Source organism: Lolium perenne, chromosome 2 (genome assembly GCF_019359855.2).
Source record: "Lolium perenne isolate Kyuss_39 chromosome 2, Kyuss_2.0, whole genome shotgun sequence".
Taxonomy (NCBI): domain Eukaryota; kingdom Viridiplantae; phylum Streptophyta; class Magnoliopsida; order Poales; family Poaceae; genus Lolium; species Lolium perenne.
Window position 1 is genome coordinate 243,750,404 of NC_067245.2, and position 17,600 is coordinate 243,768,003.

At 48.1% G+C, this 17,600-nt stretch overlaps 1 protein-coding gene across 1 annotated transcript; it reads left to right on the top strand.

The window, feature by feature from the left end:
• The first annotated feature begins 3,319 nt into the window (after positions 1-3,319).
• On the top strand, positions 3,320-5,211 carry LOC127330547 (peroxidase P7). The gene is made up of 3 exons (XM_051356724.2): positions 3,320-3,532; positions 3,622-3,813; positions 4,654-5,211. The coding sequence occupies exons 1-3, from the start codon at positions 3,320-3,322 to the stop codon at positions 5,209-5,211; spliced, it is 963 nt and encodes a 320-aa protein (XP_051212684.1).
• The last annotated feature ends 12,389 nt before the right edge of the window (positions 5,212-17,600 follow it).

Sequence of the window (17,600 nt, forward strand, 5' to 3'; positions counted from 1 at the left end):
TATTGTACAGAGAAACCAGAATTTGAAGAAAGACCCTCCAGATTTTACAACTAGCACCCTGAGACAGAAATTAAGAAAGCAATCGGGTCCCTGGACGCCTCCGCCACCATTCGCTAGCAACCTCGAGACGTTGCCGTCGAGATGCGATGCCAAGTTGCTCAAAAGCATACTTCCGGCGAAGCTGCTGATCCGCTGGCCGCTCCTCCTCCTCCGGGGACGAACCACTTGTTGGTGGAGAAGCGTCGAGCTCCGAGGAACAGAGCACAGAAGGGCCTCCGTCTTGGAGGTAGCAGATGGGCCGCCTTGCTGGCCAAGGATCACGGCGTCGCTGGAAGACGCCGCGTGTGTCGCTCGATGGAGAGCTAGAACAGCATCTCCGTAGCACCCTACCTGCAGAAATCAACGAGCCGGGTTCGCCAGTGCATCGCCGCCGCCCCTCTTCTGGCCACCATGGCAAGGAAGAAGGAGATGCTGACTAGCAACCGCCAACCACGAGCCGCGTCGACGGAGAAGACATGATCTTCCGCCTCGATCCAAAAATAGCACACCACGCCTCCGCTCCTCCTCGCCACCAAGGCCGGTCAGGAGGGATGCAGTAGCATACCTTGCAGATCCGAGAAGATTCCCCACCTCGCCTCCACGGCCGACCTGGAGATCTCCGTCTTGACTGCGGATGAGGGATGGAAAAGAGCCTGCCGCCGCAGACTTATTGAAGGAGACGGCGCTGCTTGCCGCCGCATCTCCCTCCGACCACCGGGGCAGAGAGGCCACCACCATCAGCAACCCTAACTTGGTCGGGATCCAGCGGCGAGGACCCAGGCCACCGGCTCCTCTACGGGGCATCCGCCCAAAACGGTGGCAAACTGCCACAAACACTACAAAACCTACAGATCTACACCTAAACTACCCCGGCGCTTCACCTCCACCGCCTCCGGCCGGCTATTCCGGCGGAGTGACTTCGGATCGGCCCGGACGAGAGAGGAAGGCGACCGAGTACTATAGAGGGCTGAGAGCTAGGGGGATGAGAGTAACCTTCTCAAGGGCCTTGTCTGCGATCGAACTGACCATACCGCCTAAATACATTTCGATGAAACTCTATTGAGACAACGAATCATGCAATAATATGATTCAAATGTTGGCGTCGGGTATCTAGACACAAGACGGACGAGTTTTGAGGGCAAGCCACCCCTCGCTGTAACCGATTGATGACTTACTTGAAAACCAGGCTTATTTCTAGCTTTCAGTCGATTTTTTTTCGTAAATGACGCCCGTCACTAGGTACGTCGGTGGAAATCCCATTTAAAATATGGCATCTTGTAATAGCCAGCAGTTGGCTATACTATTGGAATTGCTCTAACATTCTACAGTCTCCCTATAACCACCAAGGAGTCGGTCGGCCACTAGATTGTCAAGAGCCTCGACAGAAATAGGGCACAGGTGGTTTGCACGGAAATCACGGAGGTCGAAGTGATGGCACGGGTGCCCAACCATTACATCACCGGACCTTTTGTGTACCGCATCTTAATCGACAACTGTATGCATTCAATCATCGTTGATGTTATCTCCTACAGAGGGAGATGAGAATTTTGCAATAGGGGCGTGACATTTTTAGAAGAACTTCATTTGGTTAGAACAACAAAGTGTGCATCAAAGTAGATGGTTTAGGCACAACTTGGGAGGAGGAGCAAGGGAAGCTAGATTATGAAGATTGTTAAACTGATTGTGTTCTACTTGTTGTGATTAATCGGTAATATTGTAATAAAGTTAGAGTGTTTTTTCATGTCTCCTTGTTGTGGTTAGTCTGTAAACTTACTACTGATGTCCTACTGACGTAGAGTCCCAGCTTCCCATTGGTCTGGGCATCCGCCAGGTTATACTGCAAACTCCGGATTGACCTAGAATGGCTGGATTTTTTTGGACGGGCGGTACATCGGTGTACGTCAGGAGAAATAAGGTGTCAGTACTATGTCACAACACTGACACCTGACTCTGACAGGTTTTAACTTTCAGTAGAGCCATATCGGTGATAGCAGAATGGATGGCAAAATCACAATAGATGGCGAATTATAGAGATTTAGTATAGTATTTATGGTGAGCAACAGACGGAGTTGCAAAGCAGAACTTGGGATGCCGTCAAATACTTGTGTGAACGCGACCATATGCCTTTGCTGTGCGCCGGAGATTACAACAAAATCGAAAATCATTCTCAACGGCTAGGTGGCAATCCGAGAAGTCCGGCGCAGATGAAAGCGTTCAGTCACTACAGGAATTCTGTATTTTGCCGTGCGTCTGCTGGTTTGCCATGATCTGAACCACATGCCGTACATGTCTTGCAGACTGTCATCTTTACGGACCTGGGGTACAAAAGTTATGACTTAAGAGGGAACAACAAACGAGAAGGTGCAGACAATGTGCTAGTTAGATTGGATAGGTGGATGGGCGACGGCCCCTAGGTCGGATCGGCTTCCACCCCTTCTCTACTTATCAAAGACACTAGTCTCTTCTAAAACATCATGTATGCAGCGCGGTGCGGGATTTTTTTTTTTTGTGGCGGGAAATGAGTACCCATAGGATTTTAATGACACCGTTTTAGTCTTAATCCCAAATATCAACGTTCTCGAGTTCAACGGCTTAAGTTGTTTGCAGAGTCAGATAGGAGATAATGCTAGCCCTGATACAAGTGAGATTCTCCTAGTTGTACATGAGGTTGCAGCTGCTACTACTTGTATATGGGTTGCTACAAAAAAAAAATGCTTCGCGCAGTTAGATTTATTTCATAGTTTCATGTCAGTATAAGTTGTCTGTTGCAACTACGATAACATCACCTAACCGAGAATAACTCTAGAATTAGTCACTTTGAAAAGTAGGAGAAGTAGTGGCCATCGCCCTACCGGCCACCACAACCGGATGAGGAATTGCGTGTTCAGTTCTGTATAAGCTCCATCAGCATTATTGTCATTTGCCAAACCGGACCGGCGGGGCAGGTTCTCCATCACGCTTCCTCGCCGTTATTCTGGGCAAGATCTATAAAAAAAAGTACACACCACAGAACGGAGATGCCGGCCGGCAGCACGGATACATACGATCGCAAACTGTGTAGGTGCCTCCACATCGTCACGATCAGAATCAGAAGCAGTGAATTCGCAATCGAATAATTTTGCATCCTCGTATGGCACCTAGGTGCTTACAAGTTACAACGTGGGCACCCAGCTGGTTGCGCGTCTATATAAACCAACGTGCGCGCCGGGGCTCTTCCAGGTCAGTTCTCCCACTAGTCACTAACACTAGTTCGTCCAAAAAAAAGTTTGTCACTCTAGCGATGGAGCTCTTACTTCGCCTCGCCGCAGTGGCACTTGTGGCGGCCGCTTTCGTCGCCGCAGACGGGACTGGGACGCTCTCGCCTTCTTTCTACGACGCCACCTGCCCCGGACTGCAGCCTGCCGTGCGCCGCGGCGTCGCGCAAGCCGTGAAGAAGGAAGCACGCATGGGCGCCTCTCTCCTCCGACTCTTCTTCCACGACTGTTTCGTCCAAGTAAGTCGCTAAGCACCTAAATCGGTCACCACGACATGCCCCGGTTGCGTCCTTATTCTGAGTTGTCCGTCGGGCCGTCGTGTGCGCAGGGGTGCGACGCGTCCATCCTTCTTGACGACACCGCAAACTTCACCGGCGAAAAGAGCGCGGCGCCCAACGCCAACTCACTGCGCGGATACGAAGTCATCGACGCCATCAAGGCGGAGGTGGAGGCTTCCTGCAAGGCGACCGTCTCCTGCGCCGACATCGTCGCCCTCGCCGCCCGTGACGCTGTTAACCTGGTAAACCTAGCTAGCTACTCTGTTTCGTACGTTGCCAGTCGCCCAACTAATATATCTGCCTCCTCTGAGTCCTTTTACCGTGCAATTTACTAGTCTATATAGGGCTAATAGTATTTCGGATAAATCGTTGGGTAAGAAAATCACAATAGAAAATTGATTCTAATTGCTACTATGATAAGTGCAATCATGCCACATCACAATTTGATATTCTAATGATACTTACCATATAGTATACGACTCGATCGCCCCCTTCCTATTCTACGTACACCTTGAACATGTGTTGTGAGGCGTTGCTGTATACATCTGGACTTAAGACCTACTGCGTTTCAAGGTGTGTAAGCAGTTGTGGTCCAAAACACTGAAGAACAACATCTTTATCCTGCGAGATAGTCTTATACTACATGGGTTTTACATGCATCTTAATTATAAAGAAATTAAACCCATCCTACTCCCATTTTTTATAGGCGTGTTCATTTTACATGACTGTTGCTGCTTCATTTTGAGATACAAATAAGTTCACTTTTTTTAATGAATGGAGTGGGATCTGCATGCACGTCACCACTCATAACAGTTTATTTTCTCTAGAATGAAGTTTTGATCCGATTTTCTGATCTACATGCACGGATCGATTGTTTGTCCACAAATGAGTCTATGAAATAAAATAAAAATGGTATTATAAGGAATGTCAAGCTAAGGATACTAATATAAGGAGGTTTACTATATTAGATGAATGTGCGTCATTTCTGCCAAACCCGCCCTTTGGTAGAAAAAAACTACTCATTTGGTTCCTGTCTCTAGGTCTGTCTGGGTGATTAACATCTCCTCGATCATTGCATGCAGCTTGGAGGGCCGTCCTGGCCGGTGCTGCTAGGACGCCGGGATGCTCTCATGACGACCAAGGCAGCGGCAGAAGATAGTTTGCCAAGCCCTACTTCGCGACTTCCCCAACTACTCCACTCCTTCAGCAAGAAGGGGCTCAACGCCCGGGATCTCGTCGCTCTCTCCGGTGCTCACAGCGTAGGAATGGCGCACTGCTCCAACTTTCGGGAACATGTCTACAAAGACACCAAGATCAACATGACCTACGCTGCACAGCTCCGCGCCAAGGTCTGCCCGTTCGTCGGCGGCGACGACAACCTCGCGCCCCTTGAGTTGCAGAAACCGGACAAGTTCGACAACGGCTTCTTCAACGACGTCATCACTGGCCAAGTTCTTCTCCGGACGGATCAAGAGCTGCTCGGCAGCAGCGGCAGCCACGGGACCACTGACGCACTCGTCCGGGAGTACGCCGCCAACGCAGATAGATTCGCTGCAGAATTCGCCATGGCGATGATCAAGCTGGGAAACATGGCGGTCCAGGACGGTGAGGTCCGGCTGAACTGCCGTCGTCCCAATTGAGGATACTAGATGAGGCTGTTGCGGCAGCAATATATAATGTTGCACATGAGCAAAATTAAAGTAAAACAAAAGACTAGCAAAATACCCGCGCCTTGCCGCGGAATAATAAGAAAACATTTAGTTCTTCACCAGCTATCCTCCATGCAACTACTTGTCCGCAACTTCTAATGCATTTGCCTTGACTACATATTTCGGGTATTATTTGAGCAATACCGCGTAATAATTTACATGGTAACTCATGTGGACGGTATCTGAGTTGGACATTGTTCTGCATGTTAGTTACCTCTTCTTCCTATTGTCTATTCTTGGTGCTCTTGTTCGAAACAATGTCTAATCAGAGTGTCCTGAAGTTGCTGCGGTGGTCAGCACAAGTTAATTAAGCTAGTTTATGCGGATACACACAAAAAGATCAATCCATCGCAATCCCTAAATAAAGATCAATCCATTTTCTTTACCCTTTACTGAAGTGCTCATTGGGCACGTACAGCAGAATCCAAGTGTGCAGAGATCCAAGAGAGATCTTTTGGCAGCACCATGACACCACCAGCCTGCACCCAGCAATCGGTAAACGTAGGAGGACAGAGAACAAGAGGTGTGAAACCATAGCCAAATTGATTCATATGTTTCTTGATCTCGTGTGATGTACCTGGGTGAACTGTGAACATCATCTTGCAGGAGGCGCACTTATCATTTGGAAGCGGGCTGCTTGTTGTCAAGCTGGTCGTAGCTCTTCGTGTATCAGAATAGTTGAGGGCCACACCCTGTCATCTCGGTTCTCGCTCGTGGTACTGTGCGGCCTTGGCATTTCGGTGCACTACGTGAGGACGCCGTGTTGATCAATTTAGACAACACACAACAAAACCTAGTACAAGTAGGGGTGGCTGAGGCTGTAGTGAACCCTTTTTTGGGGTTTTAAGAGAACCAGTAGTCTTCTTTCGCTTTTGTTTTTGACCTTTTCGGCTACCTCAGCTGACTTTGTACCTCCTACTATGTACTCCTTTTTGTTATCTTAATGAAGTTCGGTCTTGGACCCTTCAAATGTAGACAACACACAACAAAACCTAGTACAAGGTTTTTTTTTTTGAAATGGGGAAACCAGCTTCTGCATCCAATGGATGCACACGGCTTTTTTATTAGATTATTCACAACACCTTACAAGGGCAATACAAAAGATTAAACTTGAAACCACCTCACTAAACCTACAGAGGGATGAAGGGGTGACAAAACACCAACTCACATCATCCAAAAAACCAAATGCATTCCCAAGCCACCCAATAGCAGGTGAGAAGCACATCCAGTCAAGCAGACTCTCAGCGCATACCAACACACACGCTATAGAAGTTGCTACCGCCATCTTCCTCGGCCCCATCTTCCAGAGAGATCATTGCATTAACCTTGCAAGTCCTGTCGTCGATGCCACCATGACGCCAGACGGCTCCACCATCCTGCAAGCATACATCATCCCGCATCCGTCATCGATACCCTGCAGCACCATGCCACCGAGACTTAGCGCCATCAATGTGGTAGATGAATACAACTCCACCAACATCCGCCAACATCGAGCAGCTGCTCCAAAAACGATGCCCCAAGAAGTAGAACGACACAGGTAGCGCCGCCATCGTCCGAACCGGTAGACCCAGATCTAGGGTTTCCCCCAGAGCAGCACGAGTGGGTAGATGTAGGTTGCGACGACGATGCCTTCAATAAGGTAATGACGCGTAACGTCGCCATCGCATAACATGACCAGGGTGGGACCACGATTTTCATCAGCAGCCGCACCTCACCAACTCGCCGAGTGTAGTGACGAGACAAGCAAAGACGATGACTTCGACAAGGTAACGACGCCAAGCGACGCCCACTACTAGGAAAAGGCCCATTGCCGGCGCACCTAAAATGCCCATTGCCGGCGCACCACGAGCCCGCCGGTGCGAACGCGCCGGTGATAAATGGACACTGCCGGCGCACCAGGTAGTGCGCCGGCGATATGTCAGCTACTGCCGGCGCACCACCCAAGCTTCGCCGGCAAAGATATATTCCACCGGCGCACAATCAGGTGCGCCGGCAGTAGTGCTTCCAGCACTGGCGCATGCCACGTGCGCCGGCAGTATGTCATTTAGGTGCGCCGGCAATTAATTCGAAAATTCTTTTTTCCAGCTTTTTTCCAGCATATTACAATACATATTTGACAGCAGTATATATTTACAACGCAGTTCATATTTATACAGTATTACATGCAATATGAGAAGCACATAGAGAGCCAAGTTTCATTTCGGTATCAGTACACAAATACGCAAGTCTCGTTTCGGAATGTGTTGATTCATACAACACATGTGCATATGCAACACCGAACGACGAAGTTTCACAAAGTTAGAAGTCTTGGTACATAGTCGTCACAAGTATCGTCATACACCTCACAATGTAGGTCCTAACCTAAACTAGAATCACATAGAACATGACTAACATGGTCATGACCATCATCACGAAGGCCATGGTCTTCATCCGGTTCCTCCTCATGTCCCTCATCTCTCCCGCTAGATAACGGGCGTATCTTCCTTCCGCCTCCACCCTAGTGGGGTATCCCTTGTAGCTGTTGCCGCTGAAACGGTGCACCTGTCTCCGACAGTCCTCCCAGTCGTCGTAGACTCCAGGAACCCTCCCCTTGTACACGACATATGTCGTCGGCATCTCCATTCACAAGACAAGTAAAACGTTAGTACCAATGCAATGAACAAGTGCCAACTCAAATAAGAGACAAGTAGTATGAACTAAATAGCATGTGCCTCATACTTTGTTGGTCGAAATAAATAATAACATACAGGGATGGGGTCAGTGAGGCTAGGTAGGATGCACAATAGATTGATATTTGTGGCCATCACACCAAGCCTCACTGGCCCCACCCCGGAGTGTACAAGTGACCGAACATTTTAATCATCGGCCAATGCAATTAAGAAGTGCGAACTCAAATAGAAGACAAGTAGTACGAATTAAATAGCGTTCCTCATACTTTGTCGGTCGAAACAAATATTAACATCCAGGGATGGAGTCAGTGAGGCTAGGTAGGATGCACAATAGATTGATACTTGTGGCCGTCGCACCAAGGCTCACTGGCTCCACCCCCGAGTGTACGATTGACCGAACATTCTAATCATCGGCGAACTCCAAATACGAGGCAAGTAGTGGTCGAGTAAATGCAAATAATTATTAAGCTATGTACGCCATAATCTTGAAATATATAGCAAAGTAAATGAAACTACAGACACATGTTCACATGCACATTCATACAACTAAATAAAAGCAACTAGTCGATTCTATGGGAATATATAGCAATTATTACAGTACGGAAGTTCAAGGACATATCGTTCAAGCTTTAGCAAGTGTTCCCGTCGTAGGATCAGGTTGTACGCCTAGGGGGGAATGGACGGCAGCCCTCAAGCGAGTTGAACGGCCTCTCATCACGCGACATCTCCAAGCGGAGGTCTATCTCGTCATTAGGTGGTAGACCATAGCCGTAGAAGAACTCGCCAGACCTATTGTTGACATCCAGCAGGATTATCGTGCAAATGAACTGCTGGATGCGACCCCGATTCTTTCTAATCTCTCTATCAGGGACATCCGCCATGTTTGCAAACCTGTTTATGAGATTCTCTGGCAGCAACATGTCATCTGCGTACTTTATGTACTCCTGCATCTGAAGGATGGCGTACCACGCGTCCATCCCATTGTCGGGCGTCGACTGCCTGAGGCAGGGGAAGTTGGTTGTGTGGGTTAAGACCAAGCCTCCTCGGGATTTCCTCTCTACTTTGAGGGGGCCTGCCTTGTTGGCGAAGCCGGTGAGAGCATCATTGAGAAGGGCCCTGATGTGGGAGTAGTCTTTCTTGCGGTCCCTACCCGAGTCGAGATAGACTGCATGCGAGTGTTGCGGGTGCACGACGATGAGGGTGCAGAACTTGTCTCTGCGGAAAACACACGGATTAACCTTTGGAAATGCAAATGGAGATATAGGATAGAATGGTGATGGGGGACTAGCGAGTGATTACTTACTCGGGGAAGTAAGGGATGAGAATGGCGCCCTTCTTAATGTTCGCCAGCATGAAATCCTCGACCTGCTGGGTGGCAATCGCGCGATCCCCAGGGTTGCAGATGATGCTCTCCCGCATATAGAAGGGGTCCATTATCGCGATGGTCGGCGTCCCCTCCTTAACAATCTGGGAAGACAAGCTAAGAGCAACTAGGCGAACCACACTAAAGTGGAGCGCTTGCATGCGATAGATGCTGAAGATGTCGTTGAACCGGATGAAGCACAAGTCCGCGGGGTACTTCTCGATGAAGTTCATGCCAGTTGGCACCTTCGCCACGAAGAGAGGGTAACCAGGATCTTTTGATTTGAGAAGAAGGTTCTCCACATGCAAGACAGTCTCATGCAAGCTCCTCATATCCGGGGTGAGTTTCTTCACGACATGCTCCGGCAGCAACGGTTGACCCAAGTGATGCAGAGGTCGCCAATTGTTTGGCAACTTGTCAAGGAGTGGGACCTTGTCCTTGGATTTGGCCGCCGCCTTGTCTTGGGCGTCCTTCTTATTTTGCCTCTTCCTCTTCTTGGGTTGTACTGATGGACCCTCCATCGCCGTAGTGGCCGTAGCACGGAGTGTGTTTGGGCTCAACATATTTTTGACGGCGGCGGTGGCGACCTCCTCAGGATTTTCCTCCTCAGCCGTTTCTTGAGAATCGAACAGCTTCTTGGAGCACACATATTTCAAGCCCGGCGCATCCTCATGGACAACTTGTGAAGACGTAGGAATATCCCATTGGAAGTTGTCACGTTCGTATTCCTCGGCCTGCGGCGCGGGGCTGTTGTGGTGGGGCGCTGACCTCTGGCGCAGCTGGCCGTTCTGGTGGGGCGATGACCACGGGCGCCGCTGGCTGTCGTGGAGGGACGCTGACATGTGGTGCCGCAAGGTGCTTGTCTTTGCTTGCCGTCGACCCCGAGTAGGTGTTGATCCGAATTAGGGTCTTCGGCCATAGCAGTACCCAACCCTTCAGTGAGGCCAGATTCAACGGGCTATCGTCATCGGCACCATGCGGTTGATTAGGAGGAAACAAATCCTCATAGCCCGGTAACGCCCGATCCACTTCAACCCGGTAAACGTCATTCGCCATATCTCGTGTGTGCCACTTCTTATCCAGGGGCCGAATGATGGACCCCCTCGCGACGTCTTTGAGTTCGTCGTTTACTCTCATCAAAAAGGTGCATGGCGTCGAGAGCGCCTGCGAGAACATGTGTATGGCGTTAGAGAGAGGGCAAGGATGACGAAACTAATATATTAACTTGATGTACACATTAGTTAATTACCGTGAGGGCGTTGAGCTCGGCTAATGTCGACGGGCCAGCACATGCGGCGGCGGCGGCGTGCAAGTGACGGAGGGGCTGCTACCCGGCATGGACGGTGAATCCCTAGCACCAGCGACATTGCCGGCGGCCGGAGGAGTCTCCATTATAACATTGTCATTGCCGGCGGACGGCGGCACCATCGAGTTGCTGCCGTTGAAGCTAACCACTTGCATTTTCGGGGGGGGGGGCCTTGTTTGCCACCCTCATACCACGCTTGTAGAGCGTTGAAATCTGCTTGGACTCCAGCGGCGACTTCAGCTTTGACTTCAGGTACGAGTGTACCTTTGAGTTGCGGTACCAGTTGCGGTACCAAACCAGCTTGGACTTGGGCTAGGATTGACTCCCTCATTTCCTCCGCCTCCCGCTGCTTCCTCTCATTACGCGCATTTTTATCGGCCGCAGACGACAAGCCATAGTGACCATGCTTGTAGCCTGTACCGGCGCCAGCCACACGGCCTCTATGCGGCCTTCTCGTCGGTGAATGCTCATTAACGATGTTTAGCGCCCGTACGAGAGGCTTGTCCCAGGCTACCCTGCCCGTCGACGCCTGGGACGAGGAGCCTTCGTCACCTTGGGAGCCTTGAGAAAGTCTTTGTCTTTCTTCTTCCTGCGGAAGAAACGCGAACCATTTAGAAATGTTGCTACTATTATATGAACGATACTTGATCTAATAAAACCGGTAAATTGCTTACCAGTTTTTTCTCCAACGCCAGGACCTTCTGGTCGTTCGTGAACCAAATTATGTCGGTTACGACCTTCGGGTCCGTGACAAGTTCCCCGGTTAGTTTCTTCTTATGGTACCGGGACCTGATGAATCTTCTTTCAAGCGGGTCCTTGTACTTGAGCCAGGGGTTCTCAATGCCGGCATTTACATACGCCTCGTCCTCCTTCGCCCAATAGGGCTCCTTTCCCTCGTACCCACGGCTCCAAAGGTTGTGGTTGCCAATGTTAAGCTCCCGCATTTCCTTCCCCCACAACTTGCGATTCTTGGTTGCTTGTAGCTCTTCATTGGCCACAAAAGCATCAAAGTCCGCCTGGGTGACATGCGGAAAGGCGGAGTGGACCTCTTCGAAACCTTTGCCCTCAGCAATCAGCTTCCGCACCATGTACTTATAGCTGCTGAGGTGTTTGGTGAACTTCAGGAGGGCTTGTGAGTTCACAATGTTGTTGGTTTGATGACTGGAGGCGTAGTCGCCTAGGAACTTGTATCGTGCGTGCAACCTCGCAATGAGCTGGGCTCGCAAAGGCGCTTTGCTCTCAGCTCGGAGGTCCGTCTCGTTGAGATTGACGACCTCTCGGAGGATACATGCCAGTTGGTTGCCGTACCCCTTGGCAACATCCTTAGGCTCCACCGGCAAACCACTGGCGGGGTCCACCTCTGTGACTGTGTCTCTGCCGGTGCCGACCGTGTTTTGGCGCCTTGCCTTCCGCGGCCTCTTGGCTCCACTTGTCCCGGTGCCACTACTCCCAGCGGCGCCGCTAGGATCGTCGCCGGTTGCCTCATCGCCGCTAGGCTCGTAGGTACTACCCCTGGCGGCGGCGCTTGCCTCGTTGCCGCTCGGCTCGTCGGCACTACCCCCAGCGGCATCCTCCATCTCATGGTCCTCGTCGCCGCCAACACCAGCGGCCTCGGCATCCTCCTCCGTCCTAAAGAAGTGCCTATTGTAGTGCTCCTCTAACTCTTCTTGAGACGACATGGTGGCTTGCACTAATAGAAGATGAAAAAGAGTTAGAATTCACGGAAAAATTCGGCATGACCTTTCCTAAAAATTGGTCATGCCGAGTGCTAGAATTGCCGGAACGGAAATGAATCGACATTCCGGCACTCAATAGCAACTCAATCCCTGTAACAGAAATGCAATTCACATATATGATACATTTTTCATTTTCATTTCTTTTCCAACCAGCATCAGAGAGTGAACATAGCAACAACATGTGTCATTTCTCATTTGTGAACACTTGACAGCATCAGAGAGTGAACATAGCAACCAGAGACAACATTTCCATCTCAACCAGAAGCAAACCAGAAGCATTTAGTATAACAAATACAACCAGAGACAACATATCCATCTCAACATTTCCAACTACTGTCTTTTTCTTTATTTATTTCTGTAGTTGCTACTATCATACCAAACATCTAAATAATGCAGAGTTTAGAAAATTAAACATAATGAAAAACTAACATACTGCCTAGTGCCTAGTTCTGGATTCAAACCCTGGATTCAAACCAGAATTCAAACACTAAAATAAAAACCATAACCATTTTACATCAACACCATGCTACTCTCTGGCTACATAATTAAAACAGTGCCAAACAGAGCTTGTGGATTATCAGAAAGCTCCAATTATAAATCAACTAAATGAACCTAGCTAGCTACTGTCCATTTGCAACAGCACATCATATATTTGCAAAAACACAATTTTAAATGAACCAGAGAATGAACATAGCACTTGTTCTTCTTAAATTAAGTAAACCAGTAGCTAAACCAGTAGTAGCATTTGCTACTGCCAACTAGTGTTCATTTCATTTAAATGAACCATGTACTGCTAGCAAATTTTATTAACTAAACCTACTAAATTATTTTAACCAGAGAACCATCATATTATTATGAACATACCTAAGAAACATGAACCTAGCTAGCTACTTCATTTGCATTTCATCTAAACCAACTAAACCAACATATATAAAGTTCATTTTCAACTTGATTGCAGTAGCATAAGCATGAGCATTATATATATATATGGTAGTAGCATAAGCATTGCATCTTGCATTTCATTTTAAAATTGGTTTAGTTTCAAACCAGAGAGCTTAATTGTTACTTTAATTTATATGAATTGGCAGTAGCATAACCAAAAAACCCTACTGCTAGCATTCAAAATTTTATGTATAACTTATAATGAAAAATTGAAACCTACTGCTAGAATTTGAAACCAATTTTTAGCATTCAAAAATTCAAACCAGAGAACCAATTGGTTTAGGGTTGAACAAATTCAAACCAGAGAACCCTATTTCCAATTTGAACAAGGAAATTGCAATATGGTTCATTTAAAAATTACTACATTTTCATTTGCATTGAACCAATGAACACCGCAATGAACCATTTTCCTGGGCATTAGGCATTTGTAAGCAAATATATTTCTCTACTTTTGTATACCAACTGAGCATCAATTTCAAGCATCTGAGCATCAATTTCCTGGGCATTTTTAAACCAGAGAACTAACATTTAATCAAGAACTAACATACTTCCACAGAAATAGCATTTTAGGATTTTTCAACTAACAAATTCAAACCAGAGAACACATTTTTAGCATTCTGTAACAATTTCCAACCAGAGAACAAATTTTATCAACTAAACCAACTAATACTAGCTATTTACATTTTTTCATTTAGTTATTTCTATATCACCAAAACAAGAGAACAATTTTTAGCATTTAACTAAATCAATTAAATGAAACCTACTGCTAGCATTCAAAATTTTATGTATAACTTATAATGAAAAATTGAAACCTACTGCTAGAATTTGAAACCAATTTTTAGCATTCAAAAATTCAAACCAGAGAACCAATTGGTTTAGGGTTGAACAAATTCAAACCAGAGAACCCTATTTCCAATTTGAACAAGGAAATTGCAATATGGTTCATTTAAAAATTACTACATTTTCATTTGCATTGAACCAATGAACACCGCAATGAACCCTAATAGCAGTTTTATCATTCATTTTAAACCAGAGAATTGCTAAAATTTGCATTTCTTGCATTTCTTGCAATGTTAACCAAAGGTAACCAAGCAGAAATCCAAGGGATCATATTGACTTGCACTAATTCAGCTTTAGGCTATCCAATCCCTCAATATACTAATGCAAGAATCAGAGGGAAGAACCCTAGCAACCTACGAGGAAGAACCCTAACAGAAGGAGAGAGGGAAGGGGGAGGGAAGGGGGAGGGAAGGGGAGAGGGAAGCTCACCGTGGCTGGCGACTTCTTCTCCAACGGTGGCGCCTCCTGCTCCTTGATGTGCGGCGGCCTCCTCCTCCTCGATGTGCGGCGGCGCCCTCCTGCTCCCCCGAGTGGCAGCGGTGAGTTGCTTCGGCTTTGGCGATGGGCACGGGTGCGGGAAGGTTGTGGGGATGGGCGGCGGCGGAGCGGTTAAGGCGAGGGGACGATGGAACGGTTAGGGTGGCGGCAGAGCTCCGGCCGGCGGTGCTCGATGTGCGCAGAGAGGGGGGATCGAGATGTGGCAGGGGAGAAGGAAAGGAAGAAAAACGGTTAAGTCCAGGTTATAGCTGTGCCAGGGTTATTGCCGGTGCACGAGGTCACACGTTCGCCGGGGACAAGTATACCCCCGGCGAAGCAAGGACGTGGTGCGCCGGCAATAACCCTGGCACAGCTAAACCTGGGACATGTTTAGCAGTATACATTTGCATTACAAAATCCTATACTATTTTTATTTATTTATTTCTTTTCTCTTTACTGTATACTGTTTTTTCTTAACTTTTCAAGATAATAACAAAGCAATATGCATGAGTTATGTAAAAAACATGAAGAGTGTTTCACAAAATATATGCATGCATAAAATATTGACCAACACAATATTAATTAGTCATACATAAAATATTGGCCATGACAATATGAGTAGTTATGAATTACACAAAATATGAGTTATACATTGCAAATAAAGTTTTACATCATCGATTGAGAAGAGTGTTTCGCTTTCTTCTTGCTTTTCTTGCTCGTCGTTGAATAATTTAGCCCCGTGTCGTGACTTCTTCTTTTGAAGGGTCGACCGACCTCGGTAGCGTGGTCCTGCTTCTTCTTGTGGTGTATGTTGTGTCTTCGTCCTCGGATTCTTCCATCATTGGGTCTCCGACTTGTCCTTCGAAGTCTTCCTCGTTGGCGACTCCATCCATTCCGACGATGGTCCTCTTGCCTCCTCACGATAACACGGCTAGGCCTGGATGGGTCGGTTATGAAGAAGCATTGGTGCACGTGTTCTGCCAGTACCCATGGCTCATTCTGCGCGGTGGCGTTCGTGGACTTTGATTTGTTGGCTTCGGGTAGAAACATGGTGGTGAAATACCGGTCTTCTTTTACGACGCTCTTAGCCCATCGATACGGAACATCGGCACTTTCTCCCCAGCGTAGCTAAGCTCCCAGATTTCCTCGATTCTTCCGTAGTATCTAGTCTTTACGTCACCCGTCCAGGAATCCATCGTTACCCCTGAGTTCTGGTAAACACTGTTCTTGTCTTTTTCTTCCGTGTAGAATGTGTACCCGTTGATATCGTACGCTTGGTAAGTCATGATGTTGGGCGCGGGGCCATGTGACAAGGCCAATACTAGTTTATCCTTGTCAGAATCCATTGGTGGGGGATTAGCATCAATGTGGTCTTTGAACCAGCGCGCGAAAGAGGAGTTGTGCTCTCTGTATATTTCTGCTTCCGTCATCATCGGCTTGCCACTGTTCTCTATCATGGTTTTGTGCTCTTTCAACCAAGGATCGATCAAGTCAATGTGTTGTAGCGCTACTAAGTTGGCCCTGTCAAAGTCGGAACTCCGACCAGACATGTGCACGTGCAGTTCCTTCCTTCCATTTTTGTGGCCTACTCCCTCGAACCTGCAGAGGTGCTTGTTTTGAGGCAAACCAACAGGGTCCTCGATGTCTAGATAATTCGTGCAGAAAGAGATGCACTCTTCGGTGAGCCAGCCCTGTACGATGCTTCCATCCGGATGTGACCTGTTACGAACGTATCCTTTAATGACCCCATTCATTCTTTCAAATGGCATCATGTTGTGTAAGAATGCCGGCCCTAGACTGACGATATCATCCATGATATGGACCAACAGATGGACTATCACATCAAAGAATGCAGGCGGGAAGTACATCTCCATCTCACATAGGATCACCACGATCTCTTCCTGGAGCCTTGCGAGTTTCTTCACGCTTATCGACTTCCGAGTTATGACGTCGAAGAAGTTACAGAGCCCAGTCAGCATTGCACGGACATGGTCATCCATTATACCTCGGATTGCAACCGGAAGAATCTGCGTCATCATCACGTGACAGTCATGAGACTTCATGCCGCTGAAGTTTCGTTTCTTGGGGTCCATGTATCTGCTTATTAGCCCGGAGTAACCGAAGGGCACTCTGACTCCTACAAGGCAATTGAAAAATTGATCGACCTCGGCCGGACTAAAAGTGAAGCAGGAGGGGGGACAGTAATAGTCTGGCTGCTTAATCCTTTTGCGCTTCTGACCGCCATCCGCCTCCTCCTCCGACTGTCCCTCTTGGGCCGGCGGGATCTGAAGCTCTTCCCTGATGCCCAAAACTTTCAGGTCCTGTCTTGCTTTCGGCCCATCTTTGGTCCGGTCCGGCATGTTGAGAAGAGTGCCAAGCAAGCTCTCGCACACGTTCTTTGTAATATGCATGACATCAAGGCAGTGAGGTGTATCGAGAATTTTCCAGTACGGCAAGTCCCAAAACACGGACCTCCTTTTCCATACACCAATGAGCGGCGTCGTTTCCTTTTTCTTCTTCTTCTCTCCAGGCTTTTGACGAATCTTTCCCGGCGCAGGGCACTCCTTCCAACCTTTCAGTAATGTATCGATCTCTTCGCCGCTCTTCTTACGTGGAGATCCTCGGGGTTCATTTGTACCATCGAACAGATCTCCACGCTTTCTCCACGGGTCAGTCTTCTGTAGCCACCTTCGATGCCCCATGTAAACTGTTTTCGAAGAGCCGGGATCCTTACCAAGCTGCAAAAACATCGTCTCTTCCATGCACCTGACACATGCCTTGTGTCCATGGCACACCTGGCACGAAATGTAACCGTATCCGAGGTAGTCCTGCACCGTCATGATCAACGCGGCTCTCAAAGGGAAATATTCTTCCGCGACGGCGTCCCATGTATCTACCCCTTCCTCCGCCCACAACGTTTCAAGCTCCTCCTTTAATAGTTCGAGATACATGTTGATATCGTTTCCTGGCTGTGTCGGCCCTTGAAT